This window comes from Toxotes jaculatrix, chromosome 10 (genome assembly GCF_017976425.1).
Source record: "Toxotes jaculatrix isolate fToxJac2 chromosome 10, fToxJac2.pri, whole genome shotgun sequence".
Classification (NCBI taxonomy): domain Eukaryota; kingdom Metazoa; phylum Chordata; class Actinopteri; family Toxotidae; genus Toxotes; species Toxotes jaculatrix.
This window is the reverse complement of record NC_054403.1, coordinates 2,765,477-2,788,921: the sequence shown is the minus strand read 5'-3', so window position 1 is coordinate 2,788,921 and position 23,445 is coordinate 2,765,477. Positions and strand designations below refer to the sequence as shown.

At 41.8% G+C, this 23,445-nt stretch overlaps 1 protein-coding gene across 1 annotated transcript in view; it reads left to right on the top strand.

Annotated features, from left to right (window-relative positions):
* The window catches only part of LOC121188809 (GDNF family receptor alpha-4-like), a 40,806-nt gene extending 33,517 nt beyond the window's left edge, over positions 1-7,289 (top strand). The window contains exon 8 of the mRNA XM_041048722.1: positions 6,788-7,289. Coding sequence (XP_040904656.1) covers positions 6,788-7,003 — 216 coding nt within the window. The 3' untranslated portion in view covers positions 7,004-7,289. The remainder of the gene's footprint in view (positions 1-6,787) is intronic.
* Positions 7,290-23,445: the final 16,156 nt, after the last annotated feature.

Below are 23,445 nucleotides of genomic sequence, written 5' to 3'. Positions count from 1 at the left end.
AGGTAATGTCCTCTATCCTCCGTATCACCACTGTATCTGATTACATTATAACTTTTCTGTTCCATTTTAACTTATTTAACCATTTTAGCAGTTTGTGGGTTTTAATGGTTTGGACCTGATGCAAAGCTGCTTCAGACTTTAGACAGCTGTACAGAACTAATTTCTTCAATAAGGAAAGGGCTGCGATTGCTAACGTAGACAAGTACACATGTGCCGACCTTGCGTGCAGCCTGTTGCAGTTTCTCCTGTTTGCTTCCCAAATTTTCTTTTATCGTACTTGTTTATATTTTACCAGCACCTTAGTGAGACCTCTCTAAAACCACTCGTAGAGAGTGTTCTGGTCAGTTTTTTCCCACCGTGGCTTTACTTTTTTCATTATGTTACACTACTCCCCGGTTCCATTGTTTTAGAACACGTACAAACCTATCACGCAGAAGCTGCTGGTATGGTTACCAGGGCAAAGGACATCCCTTTAGAGATCAGGAGAATGAAACACAGAAGAGGAATGAAGTGATGAGGAAAGAGCTGGTTCCAGACAACAGAGACTAATGGAGAAGAGGAAGTGTAAGCCACATCTCCCTTCTGTTGTCAAGGGCAACGTAGTATCACTGGACAATAAGATGAATGAGCTCACACATCATCTTAGTTGTTGTTTACACTCCCCTCTGCTAACCAAGCAGTCACATGTGACGACGTCCACTCTGTTGCCTCGAGGCTCCAGTCTCTGCACCCCACTGCTTTCTTCATGACTTCCAGGTTCAATCATATGAAGACTCTCCGCTTTCACTGAGGTTGTGGAATGCAATACTAGAGGAGATAGGACCCTGGACCTGCTGTAGACGAAGGGCCTACAGTGCGCCAGAGGCCTAAAGGAGGAAGCTGGAACCTCTTTAGCTTCATTTTGTGTCTGGAAAAAGTCCCTGTGTTGTGAAGTTCCTCCTGTCACCAGTGACTACAGACCAGCAGCATTGACCTCATACATCTTGAAGGCTTTTGAAAGCTTGGTCCTGAATTCTCATTGTATATTGATCAACCATTCATTGGACCCCTTCCAGTTCACCTACCAATATTGTTAACATTTCTGTGCGTAATGTTCACAACCAAACTGCTACATGAAAATGTCTACGAAAATGAAAATATACTGACATACAGTTTCCCGAACTTGCCTTACTTAGACCAAAACAACATCCTGGATAAATTTCAGGGTGGCCCACGGTACTGAGTCCACATAGATCTGCTCCTCACTGTCAGTTCTGGTAACCGTGCTATCCTAATTCCACTGTTCTTCAGCACAGCTGATCATGCCATATTAATAGGCCGTCTCAAACATGGCGTTGGTGCTGGTGTCACTACATTGAATTGGTTCTCCTCCTGTCCCACAAATAGAACCGTTTAGGTCAATATAAACAACTTTTCCTCCTCTCCAGTTACTTGTCATGTGGGGTTCCCCAGGGTTCCGTCTTAGGCCCCATTCTCTTCTGCCATTTGATAAAATCATTCTACCACTGATACACTGATGACACTCAACTCTGTCTCCCTCTAACACCAAGCAATCAGTCAAGCCTTGACTTCAAGACACCATAATAGCTTATCAAACGTGCTGTTGTAATATCAGCCACAGGTAGGTACTGCTATTATCTCTGAGCTCACGTTTTTAGCCTTTATTTAAAAAAAATTAAAAGGATGCTGAATTAGCTATTAGCAGTTCCTCTTTGCAGTGCACCCATGGATGTACAGACTCTCTGTGGATTACTTTGATATTGAGGAAAACTTCTAAACCTGATGATTGTCATCAGAGATAATTATATCCTTGGGAAGTGTATTCACACTGAATGCTATCAAAGTGTTTCATGTCTGTGCTCAGATCTGACTGAGTTATGACTCTGAGAGGGAGCATGATTTTTGATTAAAATTCAGCTCACACTATGCCACCCCTTCAACTCTCCAGCGCCCCCACTGGGGAGGCATTAGTCTTTCTTTTTGTTTTTAACCCACTGAGTGTCCATGTCAGTTACAGACCATATCGTATCATTTCACCAGGTTAAATTCTAGCCAGAACAAAGATTTTATTCGCCCTTTAATCTTAATCCCATCTGAATGGGGTTTATGTGTCGTCCTGTACGGCATGGACAAACCCCACATTCTGTCATTTTATTTGGAGGAAGTGTTGGTCTGTCCTGCTCCTGACCACATATTGGCTCTGATGTGCAGATTTTTTTGTTCACATCTTGGCAAAGAGGTACCATTAAAATTATGCTGAATTAGCTGTTATCAGTTCTTATTAGCAGCGTACCCATGGATGTACAGACATCAGTGGAACATTTGTATTCTGTGATTTCTTAGCAGATTTTTGGATGTTTATGCATGAAGATGCTCATGCCCTTGAGAAGTATAAGTCACACTTAATGTAAAAATATCTGATTTGTGTGTGTTTGTGTTCAGGTTTGAAGTCAGCGAAGGGACACTACCACACATGTGGGAAACAGGGTCAGACCGAAACTACAAGAAAACAAATGTCCAAACCATCCTGACTGGGTCCGTTTAATTTGTCTCACCCAAGCAATCAGGCTTCACACAGTCTGCGGCACACAGACAAGTCTTGGCCCTGAAGTGTTTTGATTTCAGTCCTGTTGGATCATGTGTGAGTCTGCCAGCTCAGTAATGTGCAGACAGTAACAGACACACAGAGACGCTGAAATGTGCTTTTAACGCATATGTTTTGAGAGCACCACAGCTCCTGGCTGCCCTTGTCCAACACTGACCGTTAAATGTTGTCCAATCCAATCGTGGTCCTGGCTACTGTAACCTTGGCCAGACCACAATCTGCTGTGGCTGTGGCTCCCTGGCTCCCAGCATGCCTCACTGCCAGAGATAATCTGGGCCTCCAGACAAGAGGGGATTCCAACTCTCTCTCTTCCTCAGTTGCCCTCCTCCGCTCTCTCTCTCTCACTCTCTCTCCCTCTCTGTGTCCGTCTGTGTCTCTTTCCCAGTGAGCGGATTAGATGAGGTGTTGGTTGGAAGCAGTGCATCAGTCAGGCTTCATTAGTATGAATTTATTCATGCCCATATGTCTCTTCCCTCTTTTTCTTCTACCCCCAAATCCCCCTCCTTACTTTCTTCCTTCTGTCCTTTCCTCAATTCCTCCAACCAACCCTTTCTTCTTCTACTCATTCACTCTCTTCTTTCTTTTCTCAGTTCATTCAGCCTTGCGTCCTCCAGCCTTCACCCTGACCCTCCCTCCTTCCCCTCCATACCTGCTCCACATATCTTCACCTGTCTGTCACTCAGCTGCTTGTCTTGTCCCCTCTGAGGAGCTTTCGCTTGTTTCTCTAAAGTGATTTTTCCAGAATTTGAAAGGTTCCACTTCAAAAAGCGGAGTATCTGCTCCAGCCCTGAAAAAAAAAAAGTCCCATTTAGAAGCACAGATGAGTGCTCTTTGTTTTAAATGTTACGTTTCTACAGAGAATGCAATCAAGTTTGTTGTGAGGTGGGATTTTAATGTCATATCTGCAGCCTGTTAATGCTGTCATTTGCAGAGACCGAGCTTCACTGAGTGTGCTCGGAACATGTGAAAATTAGATCATTTTTTGTATTAAAAAAAAGGAGTTTTCCAGTCATAGAAAAATGTGTTAATTAGTTGACAGATTATGGTGTATGATATATCAACAAACAACTGGAATTCTGTTTCTCCCCAAATATCTCTGCAAACATATATAGAGAAGGGTTTTTTTGTGTAACCGTAGGACACAGCGGCTCACAAATAAGCCAACAAACACAGCCCCCAGCCGGCTCATATTGGGAGGTGGGTTTTCGAAAAGCCAGAAGAAAACAAACGCACTGCCTACAAGTGTAAGAGAAACTGCCAAGTGAACATATCCCAGCGATCCCTTTGCATGATCACCAAGGTGCAACCCGCTGAAGTGTAATTCTAACACTGTGTATGTTAAAGGCGTCAGTCTGATTGTCAGATCGTCTCAGTTATCAGTAACTTTCTGGATCCAATGATGTGACAGTCTAGTCCACTTCAGGCAGTGTGTGTGTGTGTGTGTGTGTGTGTGGCCCAGGTGTGAGGGGGTGTGAAAGTGGCTGTTTCTTTATTCTTCACAGGACTGCTTCCGTTCCTTTTCATGTTCCTTTTGTTTTGGTTTTCAACACAATAAAAGAATCTTTCAGAAAGATTCATCATGTGCTATTAAAAACGATGACAGCAGGTGTTTCATCCTGCCTTTGGGAACTTTCTAAACACTGGCATTTAGATGTGGCCTGATGCTACTTCTTACACGCTAGTTTGTTTCACGTGTCATGGCACAGGCGGTTCTTGTAAAACAATTTGTTGTTAGCGGCAACAACAAGAGTAGAATGCAGGCCTTACCTGAAACCCTGATGAGCTCAGCCTGCTGTTCGCAGTTTGCTCCACTTGTTCCACTTGGTGGTGGGTCCAGCCCAGACAGTTTCTCTTCTCGTGTTCCCAAACATGCGCTGATCTCTGCGTTGGTTAGGCTGAGCAAACAGATGCAGACAGAAACTAAACCGAGATACTTCAGGGATGAAGGTCATTGTTAAGCGTCCATTACTGCCTCTAAAGGAAAGGTGCATTCTAAGCATGCTGGTCTCAGGAAATCATTTTATGTGATTGTATGTGATTATAATGTGATTATAATGTGCCGGAATCACGGGCTCAGCTGGAGGATTCTAGCTTGCACGTTCTCTGGGCCCAAAACAAAGGAATCTCACAGCAGCCTGAAAGTTTTTTGGTGTGTGGTAGTGTTGAGCGGTTTTATTTGGAATGAATGGGGGCACGCAGGGAACGCAGTGTCAGGTCCTTTTAATACATGCTAGCAGTAGTGCTTGCTAAAGCTGTTGGTCATGTGACTCTTGCCTTAAACATTGTAGAGGACCCTTGAGAGCTTGACTCATTTTTTCCCCTGCTGAGAAAGAACTTGTCTGTAGATTTTTTTTACAGGAAGTTAGCAAGAAGCGGTGACCTTTCACAATACAGATCACATATTAATAACAGCTGGAAATTGGTCTACAACACAATAAAATGAAATACTTTAACTACCTTATTACAGAAAGGGAACAGGACAACTCACTACACACAGCAACCTTAAACATACTGTAACACTACTGTGTATAATAATATATGTTCTCTGGACATGTGCTGGTCCTCAGAAGAGTCTCCCAAAGTCAGTTCTGTTCACTTCCAATTATCTTCAAAGAAACATTAACAATGTCCTTCAGGCTTTTTTTTTTCTGTCCCTCACCAATAAGTTATAAAAGCAGCAGATCAAAGGAAAGGTCACAAGACTCTCAATAAAAGATAGTGACTGAGAATAGCTGAGCAAACTGGAGAAAGGTTTAAGCTTAGACAGGAGGCCCTCTCTCTGGCTCAACACTTTTCACATTCCATCTTAAATGATTGTCAAAGGCTGCGCACAATACTTACTGAAATCTGTTTCACGACTAATGAGCAAAATTATTTTCACATCAGTACAAAAGTGAGAAGAACCTAAACCATGATCCGTTTCCGCACCCTGAAGGAGAGTAAGATAACTGCCTTGTTTACAGCGTCTGCATCTGTCAGACCCGATGAAGAAAGGTTGACACTGAGTGAACAAAGTGCCAGTCAAAAAATATAAACTGCACAAAAGAAGCCAATATCAGAAGCTGTGTTTCAAAGAAATGATAGAGCAGAGAGTTATTATCAGTAAAAGAACAATTTGCGCACAGTAACCTAGAACGGGCCCTGGGCTCCGCCAGATGTTGATGCACATACTGAGGATGAACAGCACAGCACTCAACACCCCTAACACTGCAGTGAATCACATTCATCGACAGCTCTAACATTTTAAATAAAGGACTTCCTGTAGATCAAAGTGTTTACACATGAACATGTGACAAAATTTAACATTGTGTAGAACAGCAAAACAAACATGTTAGTGTCAACCATGGACCAAAAACACAACACACAGAGAAAATGATCACACACTTGTATGTAGTAAAGAAACATCAGATTTCTACAGGCAAGTTATTTGTTCTGTTGAACTGGAATCAGTACACAGTATTCTGTATAAGACAGAGCACTGAAGTCATGCTTGATGTCAGCTTCTTCACTCATGCTTGACCATCAGTAGCTCATTCATTGGCTACCAGCTGATCAGTAATGTCCAATCATATTCATGCATCTTTGGGTTTTTTAAAAGATTATTCTTTTGGCATTTGCCTTAATTTGAAAGTTGACGGCCTACAGAGAGACAGGAAGCAAGCATGGGGGGTGGGGGTGGGGGGCTGTATGGCATCCAACATGCAACATGGGTCACCGCTCATTGCTTTCATGTCATATTAAGAACTTCGGATAAATTGGCTGAATCTGTGCTTGTTCCTTCCTTTTAAGTGCTTCAGTGTGGTAACCTAGAAAGATGATTTATTTATTTATTTAAATCAAAGTCCATTTCAAATTTAATAAATTAAGTATGAAATACAAATTCTGTTTGATCAAATTCAATCTCAAAGCTGGACATACAATTTCTAATTTGCGATTTACCGCCCCGTCTACAGGACGGAGCATGAAACATTTCCTTTTAAAACTTGATATTCTATCTAAAATTCGAAATATCGAAAATACAAATTATATTTAAGTACCTGGCACAAATATCTGATTTCAGAGAAATCAAACTTGAGCTTGAACTGTTTCCTATCTGAGAGTAAAGGTGAACATTGTAATAAGATGCAGGCATCTGCTGCTTTTCGCCAGCAGCTTTCACTCACACCGTCTCCTCTCTGTCAGGTGGTGGAGAGCGAGGAAGAAGAGGAACAGACACAGACAGAAGAGGAGGGCGATGATGGTGGCCAGTTCGACGTCATCCCGCTGTACTCAGAGAGGGCAACTGTCTCCAACTTGGGCTCCTCTGGGACTGGGGTGGCTACATCCCTCAACACTGGCCCTGCTAAACCCATACTACTGCTCCTTCTGCTCCTATCTGCCTCCCTCAGCTGGGGGTAGAGTGTGGGATTTCAGAGAACATGCACACAAACACATGCACATCCATACACTCACATATTTTGAACCCTCCAACAATCCTGGACTGATTGCTGTAAAATTATGAGAAACATAGTGAAGAAATGGACTTCACCTTTTGTCAGTAGCATCCCCCTCAGTGTCCTTTCGTCCTTCCTTCCTTCCTCTCTTTGAAAATGGCACTTTGCTCACCATGGTCTGACTGCGGTGGTGTATTAACGTCCTGGCAGCACAGGACACCTAGTTGTGGCAGGGCGGTCACATGCTACCATCAACCAATGAGCATAATGTGGCTGTTACCATCACAGGTCCAGAAATACTATGTTAGTTTGAGTGGCTTGTTCAGCTGTTAGCATGCAGACATTGACAACATTAGCCAAGGTGTGTTAGTGGGATAATATACTGGCTTGTATCATAAAGACATTAACTGCAAACTGATGTGTAGAAATAATCATTTGTAGAACTGATATATTTGCTCAAATGTTTTAGGAAAAGTAGAAGTTAAGTAAATATATCTCACATCGAACTATACAGTTTCAGGAAATGACAGCAGACAAGTAAAAACTTTCTTCACTGAGTGAAGAAAGATGTTTGTGGTTCTTTTAATAATCGGACCTACAGATGCAGTATTTTGAATTTGATGGTGAATCTGAAAAACCAAATCCAAAACTTGGGAGTTATACGCTTGAATCCTCTGAATCTACTATTAGTCTTCTCACTTTGTTATAAAACTGTGGTGATGTTGTGAGGTGGTTTCAGATCAGACTGATCAGCTGCAGCATCCAATAGCTAACACATTTCTAATAAAGGCACGTGTGGTTCTGATAAAAGACTTCCACGTACACGCTCATGGCTGCTCAGAGACCCCCTCTTCGCTCCTCAATCCTCACAGCAGGAGTAAGAGCTTCAGGACGACCCTCAAGATGGATTTACTGCTCGAGTGAGGATCGAGGAGTGGGGAATGATTTTTAGGAAACAACTGTCAGCATTTTAGGCTAATATCAGGAGACAAATACACTATTGTTGCTACCTTTTATTGATTTTATTGATTTGAATTTTATTGCTTTTTATGTAAAGGGGTTCAGTAAATATATGGACTTGTTAAACAGCCACAATTATCTGCAGCAGTATAATTACATTACTGGCATAACATTGCACATACCTCACATGAAATGTTATTACTCAGAAAAGCTGACCTGGTTGGTACGCTTTAATGCTGCCAAAGTCCAAACAAATGTGACAGATGAGGCAAAGAAATGTAGCAGATGTGTTAGCATGTTAACAGATGTTGCTAATAAGGACACACTGTATTACACATGACTTTCATGCTGTACACTGTTATTTATGGCCACTCCAAAATCAGCTAATAAATCAGCTAGTAAAAAAAAAAAAAAAAAAGCTACTTCTTCTTCAGTAAAAATAATGAACAATCCTCTGAGCTGAATGAACTCTTCTAACTCTGCTAACTAGCTAAAATAGGCAGCCACACCGAACTCGCAGCACAAAGAATGAGAGGAAGCACGACAAAGAAATGATCGGAGTGGTGCAAACTGGGTGTTCCTGTGCTTGGATGTTAATACATCACCGCTGCGGTCAGACTTTTTCTTCTTTTATTTTGAAGAAAATTATTTAATTTAATTTTTTTTTAAAATTTTTTTTAACTTATTGATGGATGTTGATTTGTCCCACCGGTCGTGACTTACATGTATATGGGTCATCCTACCAACAACAGAACGGGGGAAGGAACGTTGATTTACGGTGCATCAGTCAAACTTTATCACGGTGATGAATGGGGTGATTCTCTTCTGCCTGCCGCCGTCTCTATTCTACAGCCATGGTGAATGACAAATTACACACTTGTCTCTGATTGTTTAATGAACATCAAGTGCCAAGTGTGTGACGTGTGTGTTTGTGCACGCTGGTACAGGGATCAGGCAAAGAAAACTGGGTAAAGCTTTTTGTTAGAATTTAAGTCTTGCAATTCATCGTTCCCACCCGCGTCAGCACAGCCACACATAATGCATAGACGTCCACACACACACACACACACACAGAGTACTTTAGCACACACACTGCCTGCCATGTATTGAGCCGATGCAGCTCTTTCCTGCTTTATTGCTCTATCCCTGTCCCTATCTCCCTCCCCGGTGACTCAGGACTAGGACCCGAGTTGCCACAGGCACCGATATGAATAAAGCCGTCATAATAAAAACACAGCAGAAACAATATGAGCTCTAAAACGGCAGAACAAATCAAATAGCTCCCCAGCAGGCAAACAAAACACACGCTACTACTGACACCGACGCAGAGACAAAATGAAGAGAGTTAGAGAACGAGTGGGAGAGGGAGATGTATGGAGGAGAAATTAAGAAAAAAAAAAATAAGGCCAAGTCCCCGTGTGGTCTTTGTGCGTTTGATGTTTTACTTGTTTATAGTTGGGGGGCTGATAATCAGTCCCTGACAACATCTCTTTATCATCTGACAGGCTCCTTGGGGGAGGGGTGTGTGTTGGGGTGGGGGGTGGGGGGGGGGGGGTATCAGGCAGATGATAGAAATAGTGCAGTATAACGAGGGACCCTGGAGCACAAACATAGCAGAGAGAATCGCCAGCTCTTGATTTTCTATGTCTTATAAATCTTTTGCTGACACTAATTTTTTTTTCTCCTCATTCTTTTTCCTATTTCTTGGGAACATGTAAAATGAACTTCCATCTGCAGAAAAGTGGCAGAAACAAAGAAGAAAGAAGAAAAGAAACAGCAGATAGGAAGGAGGGAAGGAAGCGGGAAAAGAAAAGGAAGGAAAGCGAGGAGAGTAGAGAAGAAGAAAAGGAAGAGAGAGAGAGTAGGAAGACAGGATGACAGAGGAGGCAGTGAAAGAAGAGAGTTAAGAGGAAAGGAAAAACAAGGGGAGGAGGAATAAAGAGTGGTGGACACAAAGACAAAAAGAAAAAGGAGACAGGAGAAGGAAGGGTAAAGAGGAGGAGGTCTGCTTTGTGAAGCCACTGAGGAAATAAACTACAAAAGAAATGAAAGGATGAGGAGGGAGAGGTGACAGGCCTGCAGTGTACTTTAACCTCTCTTTCTCTTTCCTCTGGCTTCTGCTGTTGCGCACAATTGCTGAGAAACACATACACACACACATACATCTCAAAGGCATTTCTGTCTGAACACACCCTCAGACAAAGCCTCTGTCTATCAGTGAAACAGTGATAAGAGACAGTGAAGCTCCGTCGCTCACCTGATCTTTAAACATCAGCAGTAAATACTGATGTTCTGTGAGGAGGCGTCTGCTGAAGGTTTAACTAAGACTCATAAACACCAATCAGAGGATACTGATTACAATGAAACATTCATTCATTACAATGACAGTGAATATCTCCACCAAGTGTTTTCATTAAGCTATGCAGGGAATCATCAGACAGACACAGGTCATGACCCTTTGGAAAGGTTAAAGAAAAAACTTTGTGCAACTTAATTCATCAGACTTCATTTATTTTGTGTCAAATCTCACCTCAATAAATAAATAATAATAAATAAACAGAGTATATAATCCATTTAATACATCATATATAATAATAAATCTAATGGCAAGACTCAAACTAACTTGTTAATAGGTGTGTGTATCCAGAGCTTGATATTGTAACTCCTCTTTGCCATAGAGCTCCATTGTTGTCCAGAAACTATTAAAAACACATCAGTGTTCCACACTGTTTCACTGGGTGACATGTTCCTTCATCACCATGAACACACACTCTGTAATTTATTTTGACTCAGTCCCACACACATTGTCCTGCTGCCCCAAATACTCACTAAAGCACCAAATGTGGATTAATCCACGGCTGAAAATAGTCCCCCAACAAATGCATTATCCTCTTTTTGAATTAAATTTAATTTAAAATTTTAACTAGCCGAGCACACTTTTGTAATGTTCTTTCTACAATGGAAATCAAATACTGCTCAGAAAGTTTGTCCCAACGCTGCTGGAAAGAAGTTCCCACTCGTGTGTTGCACTTGTAGTTTGCTTGGCTTTCACCTTCTGTCCAGTTCATCCTAAACCAGATTCATCAGGTTTAAGTCTGGAGACTGTGCTGGTCTTCATCATGTGAAGCCAGGATCTGGATGCACACAATTGGCGATTGTGTGCATCCAGATCCCCCCCCCCCCCCCCCCCCCCCCCCCGACCACCCCACCCTGAAAAAAAAAAAATGGAAGTGAAACCTGCAAGCGAGTTCAGGCAGTCAGCTTAAGTCCGCTGCTATAATCACATAGTGTTTATCACTGCAACACTCGGTGCTCTGCTCGCTCTCTCGATGCCATGCCTGCTGCCACACCACTCACATGAAAGCTCTGCTGACACTTACTGCTACTGCTGCTGCTGCTGCTGCTGCTGTTCGTATGGCATTTCAAAAGCTCCACCTCCACCCCAACATCCACCTGTCGGATCTGAGACTAGATTCCCACCGGGGGCAGGTTATTGTCACGCTGCACTCCCTGCTCTGCTGCACGCTTGATGTTTCCTTGTGTGGAGCGACAGCCTCGATGCTATCGCTATCACATATCATACATTTATGTTATGATCCATTCCATGCGGGTGGGCAGACTGAGCTACTTTTGAGGTGAATATCAGTGCCTTGCTCAAGGGCAGTGTGCGATTATACTGGCTACTGAGCTCTGTCTGTGACAAGGCAATTCTCTTCTAAATTTAACAAACCTGAGCATATGATGTACAGTAAATTGCCTCAAATGGCGATGAGCAGTTTCCTGTGACCTCAGAATCATCCGCCCACCCCCCACCCAATACCACCCAGTAGTAGGGGTTAATTGAGATCAGCAGGGGAGGGCAAGCCTTGTGATTGACGGGGCAGGCGGGGGCCAGAGCGACGGGCCCATTACCGGGCACCATTGTTCATCGTAATTGTTGTCTTAGCTATTGTGTCATCGGGGCCGGCACCCAGTGGCAGGACGACAAGAGGGATGGACGGAGGCAAAGAAGAGAGACAGTGGAGAGAGGGAGAGAGAGAGAGAGAGAGAGAGAAAGGAAGGAGTGGACACCGGTGATTTACATTAATATGTACTGAAATAAACAAGCAGAGAAGCCATGCGTTAAATCAACTCAGAGAGAGAGAGAGATAGAGAAAGAGAGCCTCCAGGGTGAGAGAGGAATAGAGAAGGAGGATGTGTGTGTGCATGTGTGCTTGGAAAGAAGCATTTTTTTTATTGTTCTATTACTGTGCAGTAGATTTACACGCACAAAAAGTGCACGCGTGCACACACTCACACTCACACCAAGTGAGATTTGAGCATCTAGTGTGTCTGCTTTCTCTCTCCAGTATTTTAGTATTCTAATCCATCATTGGCCTGACATGGGGATGCTGTCTCTTTCCTTTCTCTCTCCGTCTGTGTCTCTCTCTCCATGCTACTGCACACACACACACACACACACACACGGCATCCAAACGGAAGATAAAGACAGAGCAGGGGGAAAAAACAAACTCCACAGCAGGGAGAGCTTTATCCAGAGAGATAAAGCAGCAGAATAAAGCGGCGACAAAGAGATATAGAGGAAGTGGAAAAGATGGAAGGAGAGGGCAAAAAAAAAGGGAGGAAGGAGCAGAAGCAGGAAAAAAGAGGAGGAAGGGGATGGAGATGGAAGTGGGAAAAGCAGGGAAGAAGATGGGGAATGAAGGCAGGGAGAAGAGGGGGAAGGGGTGGTGGGATGGGTGAGAGAGCAAAAGATAGAGACAGAGAGATGTGTGTGTGTGTGTTGCGACTGAAGTCCTCCTTGCTCCATTTCACACTCTGTGGGTCCTGACGCATCGGCGCTCAAAGACACACATACACACACACACAGACGCGCGCACGCACACACACATATGCACACAGTTACATAGACACACCCAGTCACACACATAGACATGCACAGGCTATGTCCTTTTTTTTTTTTTTTTTCCAATTTCCAGTTCGCACACACACACACACACACGCACAGTCGTTCGACGCCATTTCTCAGTCATGCACACAGATAAACAAAGATGCACAAACACACAGTCACAGTCCTGCAGCTTTCGCTCTTGACTTCTCTGTGCTTCGTGGGTCCCTGCTTTCAATCTGCGACACTGGGTCCAAGAAATATTACAGGAAAAGTCCCCTCTAAAACATTTAAATGCTCTTTAAATACAGCTTTGTTGCGATGTCCCACGGTGCATTTACACTTGGTGCTTCCTCCCACAGCTGCCATTTTGCACCAGTGACCAGCTCTGATACAGGGTTCGCGGGTCTTCGAAGAGCTGATACAACTAAAAAGTTAATTACAGGACATCACAGTGTAACAGTGTGTACTGAACACCACGCAGTGGAGAGATCTGACAATGGAGGAGACTCACATACACAAATCTAATTTTCTCACTTAACTCTAGTGTGTCTGCATCCATCCCACTACAATGGAAGTGAACAGAATTTTTGAAATCTAACATTTGGAAAAGCAACAGCAATGCATCTCATATTCATTTTGTTGTTTTGTTGTAAAAACTTTTTCTCTCCCAAAAAAAAATCCATTATTCCTGAATGTCAGATATGTTTTATATTTCTATTTCTTTTTTATTTTCTTTTTTTTTTTTGGGTGTACTGACCCCAAGGATTTATATTGATGTTTCAGATCAGATTTTTTATTTTTTCTTAGGCAGGATATTCATGTCATGTTTGTGCGGCAGTTGTGATGAAGCTAAACACTCCTGGACCTTCTGTATCTCTGTACTGGATGCACAGATTAAACCGACGATCTATTATTATTATTATTATTATCATCACTATTTTCTCCACAGTGTTTTCTTGTCTGGGTGTTAACATCTGAAACAGTATGTAGGCTCATGACAAGACCGAAAGCCACACGACTTGAAGTGAGACTGTGTAACTTTTGCTGGCCAGCAATGATGTGGAAATAATGGTGAATGCTAAAATACAGTGCAACAGTAGCACAAGTAATGAAAGGTCATAACAGTGTCTCAGTACGATCAGTAACAACAACAACAACAACAACATGTGTCCAAAAATCTGCAAACGTTAGCTTTCATGAACCACCAGGAGATACTAGTCAAACTAGTTATAGTGAAGCTGTAGAAACAAAACTGCTGAGTGAACTGAACTTATTATGGGTGCATTTTTCTATGAATTAAACTTGTGAGTTAATTCTTCTTTCAAAAGTAACAGTCTCACTTTAAGTGGGTTACCAACTCCTTGAGGAACAATGACGTAGGTTTGACTGAAGGCTTTTGTATTAGGACATCTGACAAGAAAAAGAAAAAAAACCCCAAAAAAACAACCCCCCTCCCCCCCCAAAAAAAAAACCCCACATGTAGCAGTTGTGGTGATTTTGGACATAAACCACACTCACTGAACGATGTCTACTTGATGTATTACTTCATCCAAACCCTGCTCAAAAACCCCCTCAACAAGCACAAACCCTCATGTTCGGTTTGAAGCAGCAGTGTCTATCAGTCACTTTGCACTTTTTATTTCTTAAACTGTCAAAATGTGTCTACATTTAATTTACACACTTAATTGTGTGTTAATTGTATGTCCGTTTATTAGCACTGTTTGTATTATTTTTGCAGAGAATATTTATTCTGTTGTTTTAGTATTCGGTTGTGTAACTGTCTCATTCTTGTACACTGACTGGGATTGTTTCTGTACAATTAAATATGTAGTGGATGAATTGTTTGGAACTTAATGGAGTCTCCTCTAGGACCCCCCCGGTATCTTCTCATGGACTCATGGGACTTCCTGGACTCTTTGAAAGCCACTTTCCTGCATTGCACCTGAGCTGATGTCTCAGATGTGTTTTTGTCTTTAGCTGAATGCTTTTTCCAGCCGAGAGAGATGCACAAGCTGGTCGCTGTCAGCACGCATCGCCATGGTCTCACTGAGGCTGCTGCACCCTGGGTGATCCCAAAAGGTAAATGGAGCTGAATGATCTTTGGAAGTCTGATTCTTTTCAATACACCGACACCTGGCGAGGATGCAGCAGCCATTTTGATACTTTTTTTCCCCGCTTGACTGAGTGACTGACTGAACCCCCTCCTTTCTCCTCCTCCACCTCTTATCCCGGCAGGTGCCTGGCTGAATGGGAGATCATCGCCATGGAGATTGAGATGATGACACTCTCTCTCTCTCTCTCTCTCTCTCTCTCTCACACACACACACACAAACACACACACACACACACACACGGTCACAGACTCGGAAATGAGACTGGCTTTTGTGAACTGCACAGTCTGATTCGATGAAAAGTTGTCTCTCCAAAGGGAAGACAGCCACGCGGATTGAGCTGTCACTTGAAGGGAACTCTGCTCTGCTCTTTCATCCCTCTGTGTGGAAATGGATGGATGTCTCTTTCTCTTTCATTCTGTCAAATGTAAACCTTTCCTTTGGGTAATTCCGACTAAAGCCTGGGTCCGGGAGACGAGCAGGTGGAGATAAATGTACTCCATTTAAAGAACATTGACCGAGGCTGAAAACACTCCTGTCACTCCCCGGCTTCCTCCCCCTGCTTCCTGTCTAAAGCATGTCAGTGTACAGTGCCAGAGTGAGGGGGGCACATTAACACAGGGCTTTCCCCACTCCTATTTTAGTGTGTGATCCATTCAAACGCTCCTTTGGTCCTGTGCTTTCTGCCTGTTGGACTGTTGGTGAAACTTTAACTGTTTCGTAGGCACATGAATTCCAAGCGGTCTCTCTTGCACATGAATAAAAAAATAAATAAATAGAAGTAAACATTGACTCCAGTCGATAGAGAATCGGTGGTTGATCGGTTTTAAACTGTGTTGGTGAAAACTATGTATCTCTGGGGGGCATATATGTGGCCCCGCATGAAATATTTCTATTTCTGATCATTCGTTGACATTTTGCCCTGCTGAATGTGCCCTCGAGGGGACATGAAACACTCCATGCCTCTGCTGTGTTCACATGTGAATAATAAAATAAATGTACAAGCTGACATTTCCTTACCTTGATTTCCAGCGTGTTTGTTCTTCTCCTATAGATTTTGTAGATTTACATATCTTTTTTTCCTGTGCTTTTAACCCTGTACTCCAGGACATTGGATTTAAGGTTAACATTGTGAATCTTAAATTAAATTGCGAAGGTAAAAGATAGCCACTTGTCCAATTATTTTTGGTCCCCTAAAAGCTACAATTTTTACAGTTAATCTGATATGAAGGCAAACACTAACTTTCAAGTTGAAAGTTGGCACTTAACCCTGAGTGACTGTTTGGGGTACGTGACCAACACAACGAAAATAATTTTGACTTTGGATAATTATGAGTTTTTAATCTGTTGGTTTTTTGTTTTTTTGTTTTGTTTTGGTCTCGTTATGCTTTTCTATTTCGGTCCATCAGCCTCATTTCCAGCAGCAACAGCGAGTGTTTTCACTGAAAAAGGTCTGATAAACTCACTCTCCACTACCTGAACATGGTGGAGCATTTAGCAGCTAAAGAGCCAGTTCTTTCCCTCATGAGTTGGTAGAGACCAAAAACAGAGCTAAAAGAGAGGGAAATATTGATAGATTATCCCAAACACCACACACAGTGAATGCTAATGTTACTGTGGCCACTACATTTGTAAATAGAAAAATGTTTGCTAACATGTTCACAATTTCAAATTTATTATGTGAGAATATGCCCATTTTATATTTGCAGCTTTTCATTTTGTAGCTGAAAATTGCAAGTTTAACTAAATAAGAAGTCAGGAATGTTTTCATCAAGATGTTTATACAGTTTTTGCTCTATTTCATGACCAAAAAAAAAAAAAAAGAAAGTGTTCCATCAGCAAGCAACAAAATACCTTGGCTAGTAACATCCATTTAAAATGCAGGATTCATGTGTGCTAAATGAAAACAAAGTCAAATTATTGACTTATTTTTTAAATTTGATTTATTATTTAAGTTTTAGTTTTGAGCTGATGCTTTCATTTTGATGTCAGTAAATGAGAATGTTTTTTCTTTTATTCCCTGTTTAGTCCCCTGTATCCTTACTTTTGCTGTTTCAGTGGTTTGATTTGAAAAGCTTGTATTTGGAAATTGTGGTGATTGTAATGGTTTCACACGAGCTGAAGTGAGATGGTTTGTCAGTTGTTAGAAAAACAGCTCTGAACTCTCCCAAATCAGATAGTGTTAAAACACAATAACACCGTTTCCTGAAAAGCAGAGAATTTGAAGATACAAGGATTAGAGTGAACATATAACACTCGCAGGATAATGAAATTTATAGCCACGCTAACTGTTGCTTTGAACATGTTCGGCTGCATGTGGTGCATACAGATGGACAGCGAGGAGTAAACATTTCTGCAAAAGTCTGCATCGATCAAGTCTCCAAATGGCAGAGTGATATTCACACTCGCTGCGGAGGGTGTTTGCTCGAACATATGGCCACAGTAATAAGCATGCACATACATAATGATGCACACGTACTACATACAGGGATCGCTGTAATTTGAATTGACTTTACAGACAGATTGATTTTCCTTCAGGCAGCAGTTTTAAGTACAGGACAGATTGCAGCCCACACAAATGGCCTGATACAGCAAGATCCAAGCCTCAGTGACAATACCTTCATTACTGCATTCAGCTCACTATTAAGTCTGCCTCTGAGAAACTAAAAAAACACAAACACCACTGAGCTCTTTTTGCAGGCTCAGTCCAATGCTGTGAATGATTTGTCCTGTAGCTTCTATTTATCAGCTAAGAACCTGCACGTTAATATTGGCCTGATGTAGGAAATAAATCATATTCAATAAAAATACATTAAAACTGGATATGTGTAAACCCCTGTCTGCTCTTCATCTCGTCGTCCTGCTTGTCATGTGAATTACTCTTGTCAAACTGTGACAAGAATGAGTCCACGGGTGTTTTTAATAGAGCCTGCCAGTGTGGGACTGATGAAAACACACTGATATCTAAAAACTCATTTGACGCTGGCACAAAAGAAAACAAGCGCACCCACACGCGCACATGCAAACACTTGCAGATGCGTGGTTTTATTGCTATACTTGCAAGGACCTTCCAGTGATCACATTCACTGTCTTATCCTGAAACTGCCCTCAGTCTTTAAAGGGAGACTGTGTCACCTTAGAAGAAATAACACATGCATCTTCTTCCAAAGTAAAAGTTCAATCTATAAGCAATTCTACACATCCTCTATAAATTGAATACACTCAAGTTTTGTTGTTACAGTATTGGTTGGTCTGGTATGACCACCCTCTGTTAATCTTTTTGTACTACTGTTATCGTGCAATAGTTATCCCTGCATACAGCCTGTTTCTTACTTTTTTCTTACTTTTGCTTTGTTGTTTTTTGGCTTTTATGTTGTAAATCACAATCTGCTATTACAGTTAGAATGAAAAAGATATGGATTCCAAGGAAAGGTCTTCAGCTGGCTAGAAAGTGATGTTAATGATAGAGAAGTCTTTACTAAAAACTGCGAGTCTAACAGAGCTGTATTATCGTGTAGAACCACAAGGATCCATTCTAGGTCCATTATTATTTCTTATTCATATCAGTTATCAAACACCATATTCATCTTCTTTCCCACAAACATTTCAAAACCCTTATTAATAAGGCAAACCTTGGTCTTCTCCCCTATTCCAAATTACCATTAAATAAAAAAAAAAAAACAGAAAGAAAAAGAAAAGAAAGTAAGAAATGAAAAGAAAATGACAGTGAAGCCAAGCTCTTTTTTGAGGGAAAAGAAATTGATCCACTTGATTTTTGTCAAAGAAAATTAAGTCAAATCAGTCATGGTCTGAATGTCACAGTCTATCTGAGTATTGTTGCTGACCATGTTCATCCCTTCATGGCCACAGTTCACCATCTTCTAATGGCTACTTCCAGCAGGATAAAGCTCCATGCCACAAAGCTAAAGTCTGTGATGTGATGAATTATGTCCACATGAAATGTCCAAGGTCCTTTAGATTCTGGTCCATACCGACATGACTGCATCACATCATTTCTGATTAAAATGATTTGATTGGCTTTGTACAAGATTTTTTTTTCATCTACACAAATGGAGAACTAACAGTGTTCTGACTAGATAATGAAGCCAATAATAGAAATTTCTCAGTTATGGGTTGTGGCTTTTTTCCTTAAAGGAGAGCACATCACATGTAATTGGCAAAGCAAAATGTATTCTGTTACAGAAAAACACTGCAATTTCATTTCAGTTGGAGCTTAAATAATAAATTACACTGAAAACCCTGCTACATCCACAGAACACTGTCAGTATGTGCCAAAACAAGCCTAGAGACACAGTACGTTCAGAACGTATTCAGATCCTTTGTTGTGTTTTTGTCTAAGAAAATCATTAAAGCTGTTTAAAATCTTTTTTTTTTTCCATCATCAGTCCACACTGAACACCCATAATGGCAAAGGAAAGGCAGAATTTTAGAAATGTTTGCAAATTTATTAAAAAGGAAAAACTAAACAGCTTAGCTGAAGCACATTTTGAGCCTCAGGTCTTCTCGGGTGTGACAGGACTGGCTTTGCATTAATGTTCATTTTGCTAGCTTGAAAACTATGATGAAAATTATTCAGTGACAACCCTTTTTTTTCCCCACAAGAATAACACAGTGTCGCTCCTGATCAGTGAAACCCATGATTCAGCTGCTTGACCTGTTGCACTGTTAATAATAAGAAACACCTTGCAAAGTTACGTGTCTGTCAGTAATGTTCTCTGACGTTACCTGTTCTTGGAAGAAACAGATTTATGGACTAAATTCAACTACAATCCAGAGAGAATTAGAAAAGAGGCAGCAACAAAACAGCTGAGACTATGAACTGTGTAACTATGCAGGCAGCACAGCAGCATTTATTAAAAGGTAAGCTAATGTAGCTATTAAGTGCTGTGGATGTGGAGGTAACATTAAGTGTTACTTTCAGTCAGCTATCTTTAGTTTTACCATCAGGAGCAACGAGTAAGATTCACGTCGGCGTTCCATCAAAATCGTCCTCTAGCAGTTCACTGAACAAAGATCACAGTGCTGATGTTATGTGATGATATAGCATCTCCTCTCAGACTAAACCCTGAGTGACTCCAGCTTCTGAATGACTCTCTGCTCTGCAGTGAACGGCACAGTCAGCTGCAGTGATCACAAAAGTCAACACTGCTTTGCTCGCCTGGATTTGGGAATTTTCTGCCATTGTTAACCCAAATCCAAATCAGAAATGCACCTTAAAGACAACAGCTGTGCTGTGATTTCAGCTGTGTTAAATTATTAGTTAGGGAGAAAGTGAGAAGCTCATTCACATCTACGTCAGCTGCCGTGTGGTCATGTGAATGAGATACATAGAGAGGTTTGTCAGTGGAGGGAAGGCTTGACCCCACACTCAGGGGTACAATACTGGAGACTCTCTTCTAAGGAAAGTAGCAATGGTTTCTCCAAAAAGCCACAAGATCTGTCACAAGGTGCTTTGGAAAAAGTCACTAGAGGGTCTGAAAGTCGGTAAATCTTATGAAAAAGGGGCCAGGTTGGCAAAACTTGCCTGTGATCAGCCAGCTGACCAATGGCGTAAGTTCTTCACTCAGTCACTCACAGACATTAGCTTTTACAGAGCTGGCCCCTCCATGGTTGCTTTCCAGCCAAAAAGTGAAGGGGTCTGAATAATTTCTGAGTGCACTGGGTCTACATTTAGCAGTGGTTCTCTTATGACGAGAGCGACACAGTAACTAAATGTTCTATCTCATGAAAAGATAAATTAAGTTAAAGTGCAAAATAGCAACTCCACACGTCCTTCTTCACAAGGACGTTTGGTTTCCAACTTCATCAGATGGCTCCACTCTGATAACATTCTGTTATAACGGCGAAGAAAAGGGGCTGATATGATTGGTCATCACCACACCAGCTGTTAATATATTCTGACTAATCCCATGCTGTTTGCAACTCTGCTGCAGTTACACTTTGCACCTCAGGCCACAAAATTTGCCACACATCACTCGCCACACCCTGTGCTCTTAAGCTGCGCGCCATTGATTCACAACAATAGAGCCCCAGGAGTTTGGAAGAGCAAATATAAAAGTGGGTTTTTGGTTGAATCACTACTGCGTTGTAGCAAATTGTGATGAAAAGAAGAAAAGTGAGCATGTATTTATGTCATAGGTTATTAAGTTTAATGCCTAAAGTTTGACAACATTAGGCTAATAAGTTGTCTTTGCATGGGTCTAAAACATGGACAGTCCTCACAAAGATAGAAGCACCATGAACAAACACGCACACACACACGCGCGCACACACACACACGCACATACACACACACACACACACAGCTCCCTGTGAGGTCCATTCTGAGCCTATTAAATAATCAGACGGGTTTCTTCCCCACTGGCAAAAATCAGAACCAATTGGCTGCTCCTCAGCAAAACTGCTGTGTGTATGTGTTTGTTATATGTGTGTGTGACAGAAAGAGAGAGCACACCATACAAGAACGCAGGCGAGATTCTTTATATGTCTCTGTGTAGGTGTGCACTCACAAATCCAGACGTCTAATGTTGTTTGCCTCTGTGTGTGTGTGTGTGTGTGTGTGTGTGTTCTGCATCTCCTCCAGCGCTGCCATTCAGCCTCTGAGGAGCAGCTCCAGAATTAGTGCTGAGTATTTTCAGCCTCCACGGCTCATCTCTCACCAATGACCCTGTTTGCATTCAGGCCTCCGATTCTCTTTACCTCCAAATCCACCTCCATCCCTTTGATCTCATACCACTGACCCACCCACAACACACACACACACACACACTCACTCTTAGAAACTCACTCTTTCACTCCATCCTCTTTTCCCTTATTTCTCCCTGTACACAGTTTAATAAATGTTTATGCTGAAGGTTGATGCTGATACTTTAACACTGAAGCTGTGAATGGCTGCTATTTGTATATGTAAAACAGGCTGCTGGAAGTGAAGATCTAACCATAAGGAGCAATGCAGTGTTTTGTTTTGTTTTTTTTGAACATCAGGTGCCAGTGCTTTGAAATTTCTTGCTCGGATGAAGTCTGGGAAAGATTGTGGTTATGGGAAATAAAGTAGGGTTTAGGAAAGCTTAAGGTTAGACCTCTATGGCTATGGTTATGGAAAGATCATGATGAAGGTTAAGACTAATGTTAATTGCTTATCTTTAACAGATGCAAACTTTGTGTCCAGCATGAAAGTTGGATGCTCAACATGCCCTTCCACCACCCTGATCTCCACACCCATACTTTCCACCTTGTTACATGAGAAGAACAAGTTATGTGCTTAATATGCAATAGTTCAACTTGCTGGTGGACCACATCTCCCCATGCTCTCTCCAAGAACTCTGTGGCTTTTGCACGTTTTTCTAATCTTAGCTTGTACAAATGTGGATAAAGGTGCATACTTCCAGACAGTCTTTCTTCAAAGGTGCTGCATATAGTTAGAAAACTGAGGGATGGTACTATATATAGTTCAGACAAGAGATATCCTGAGCTCATCCTAAAGACTGGTGTTTGGGCCAGTCTGGGCATGTTTTTAAGGGCTGGTATTGCATAAACAACAGCAGATCAAATACCAGTTATTTCTTTAATGTACTGTGTTTTGTGAAAAATCCGTTGAGTGCACCGGTGCAGGTGACTCTGTATTCTGAAATCTAGGTTTGCAAGATACACAGATTTGCAAAGCTCCCACTCTAACTCTGTCTTTCTCATGCAGCAAAGAGTAAGCAGTGTACAAAAACGTTCAGCTGGCAGCTTCTTGCTTTTAGCTGGCACTAGTGGCAGGTAATATGAGATGTTGGCAGGTCAAAATGAAATTCAGCTGTTGTCGGTTTGTTTACTCGCTGCAAACAGGTCTTATGCCGAGGTCTGTATCCCCCCTTTGAATAAAAAAGTGTTTTTACTCCCACTAAAATGATGTTTCCAGCTTCGCCCCCTCTCTGGTTGATGTTAGGTTAGATTGTGGTTAAGGTAAGGTTGCAATCTGGTTAAGCTACCCAAAACATCCAACATCATCACTGAAAGCCAGGATCTTTAAACTAGCATTACAACAACACTAGTAATACATTAATTCATACTTCTACTTCTGTTTGTTCAAATGTGCTACTATACTCTATTAGCATCATTCCAATCTCGTAATCATACTGCATTGTACCGATTGTATTAAGCGTGACCTTCAATAAAATGACTTCATCCGACTCTTATATATAAACCGGTTTTATTTCTTCTTCCACTCTGCTACACCCGTTTCTCTTTTGTCCCTCCTCTTCAGCTCCTCTTCTGTCTAATCTTTTTTTTCACTGCCATCATCTACCTAAACAAAAGTGATTCTCCAGAGCCCCGAAGGACAAATGCAGAGAGAGGGATGATGGTGAGCAAGGGGAGGATGAGTAGTAGGCGGAGGAAACAAAGTAAAGCTTTTAATCTGTAAATGGAGAAGGGTAATGG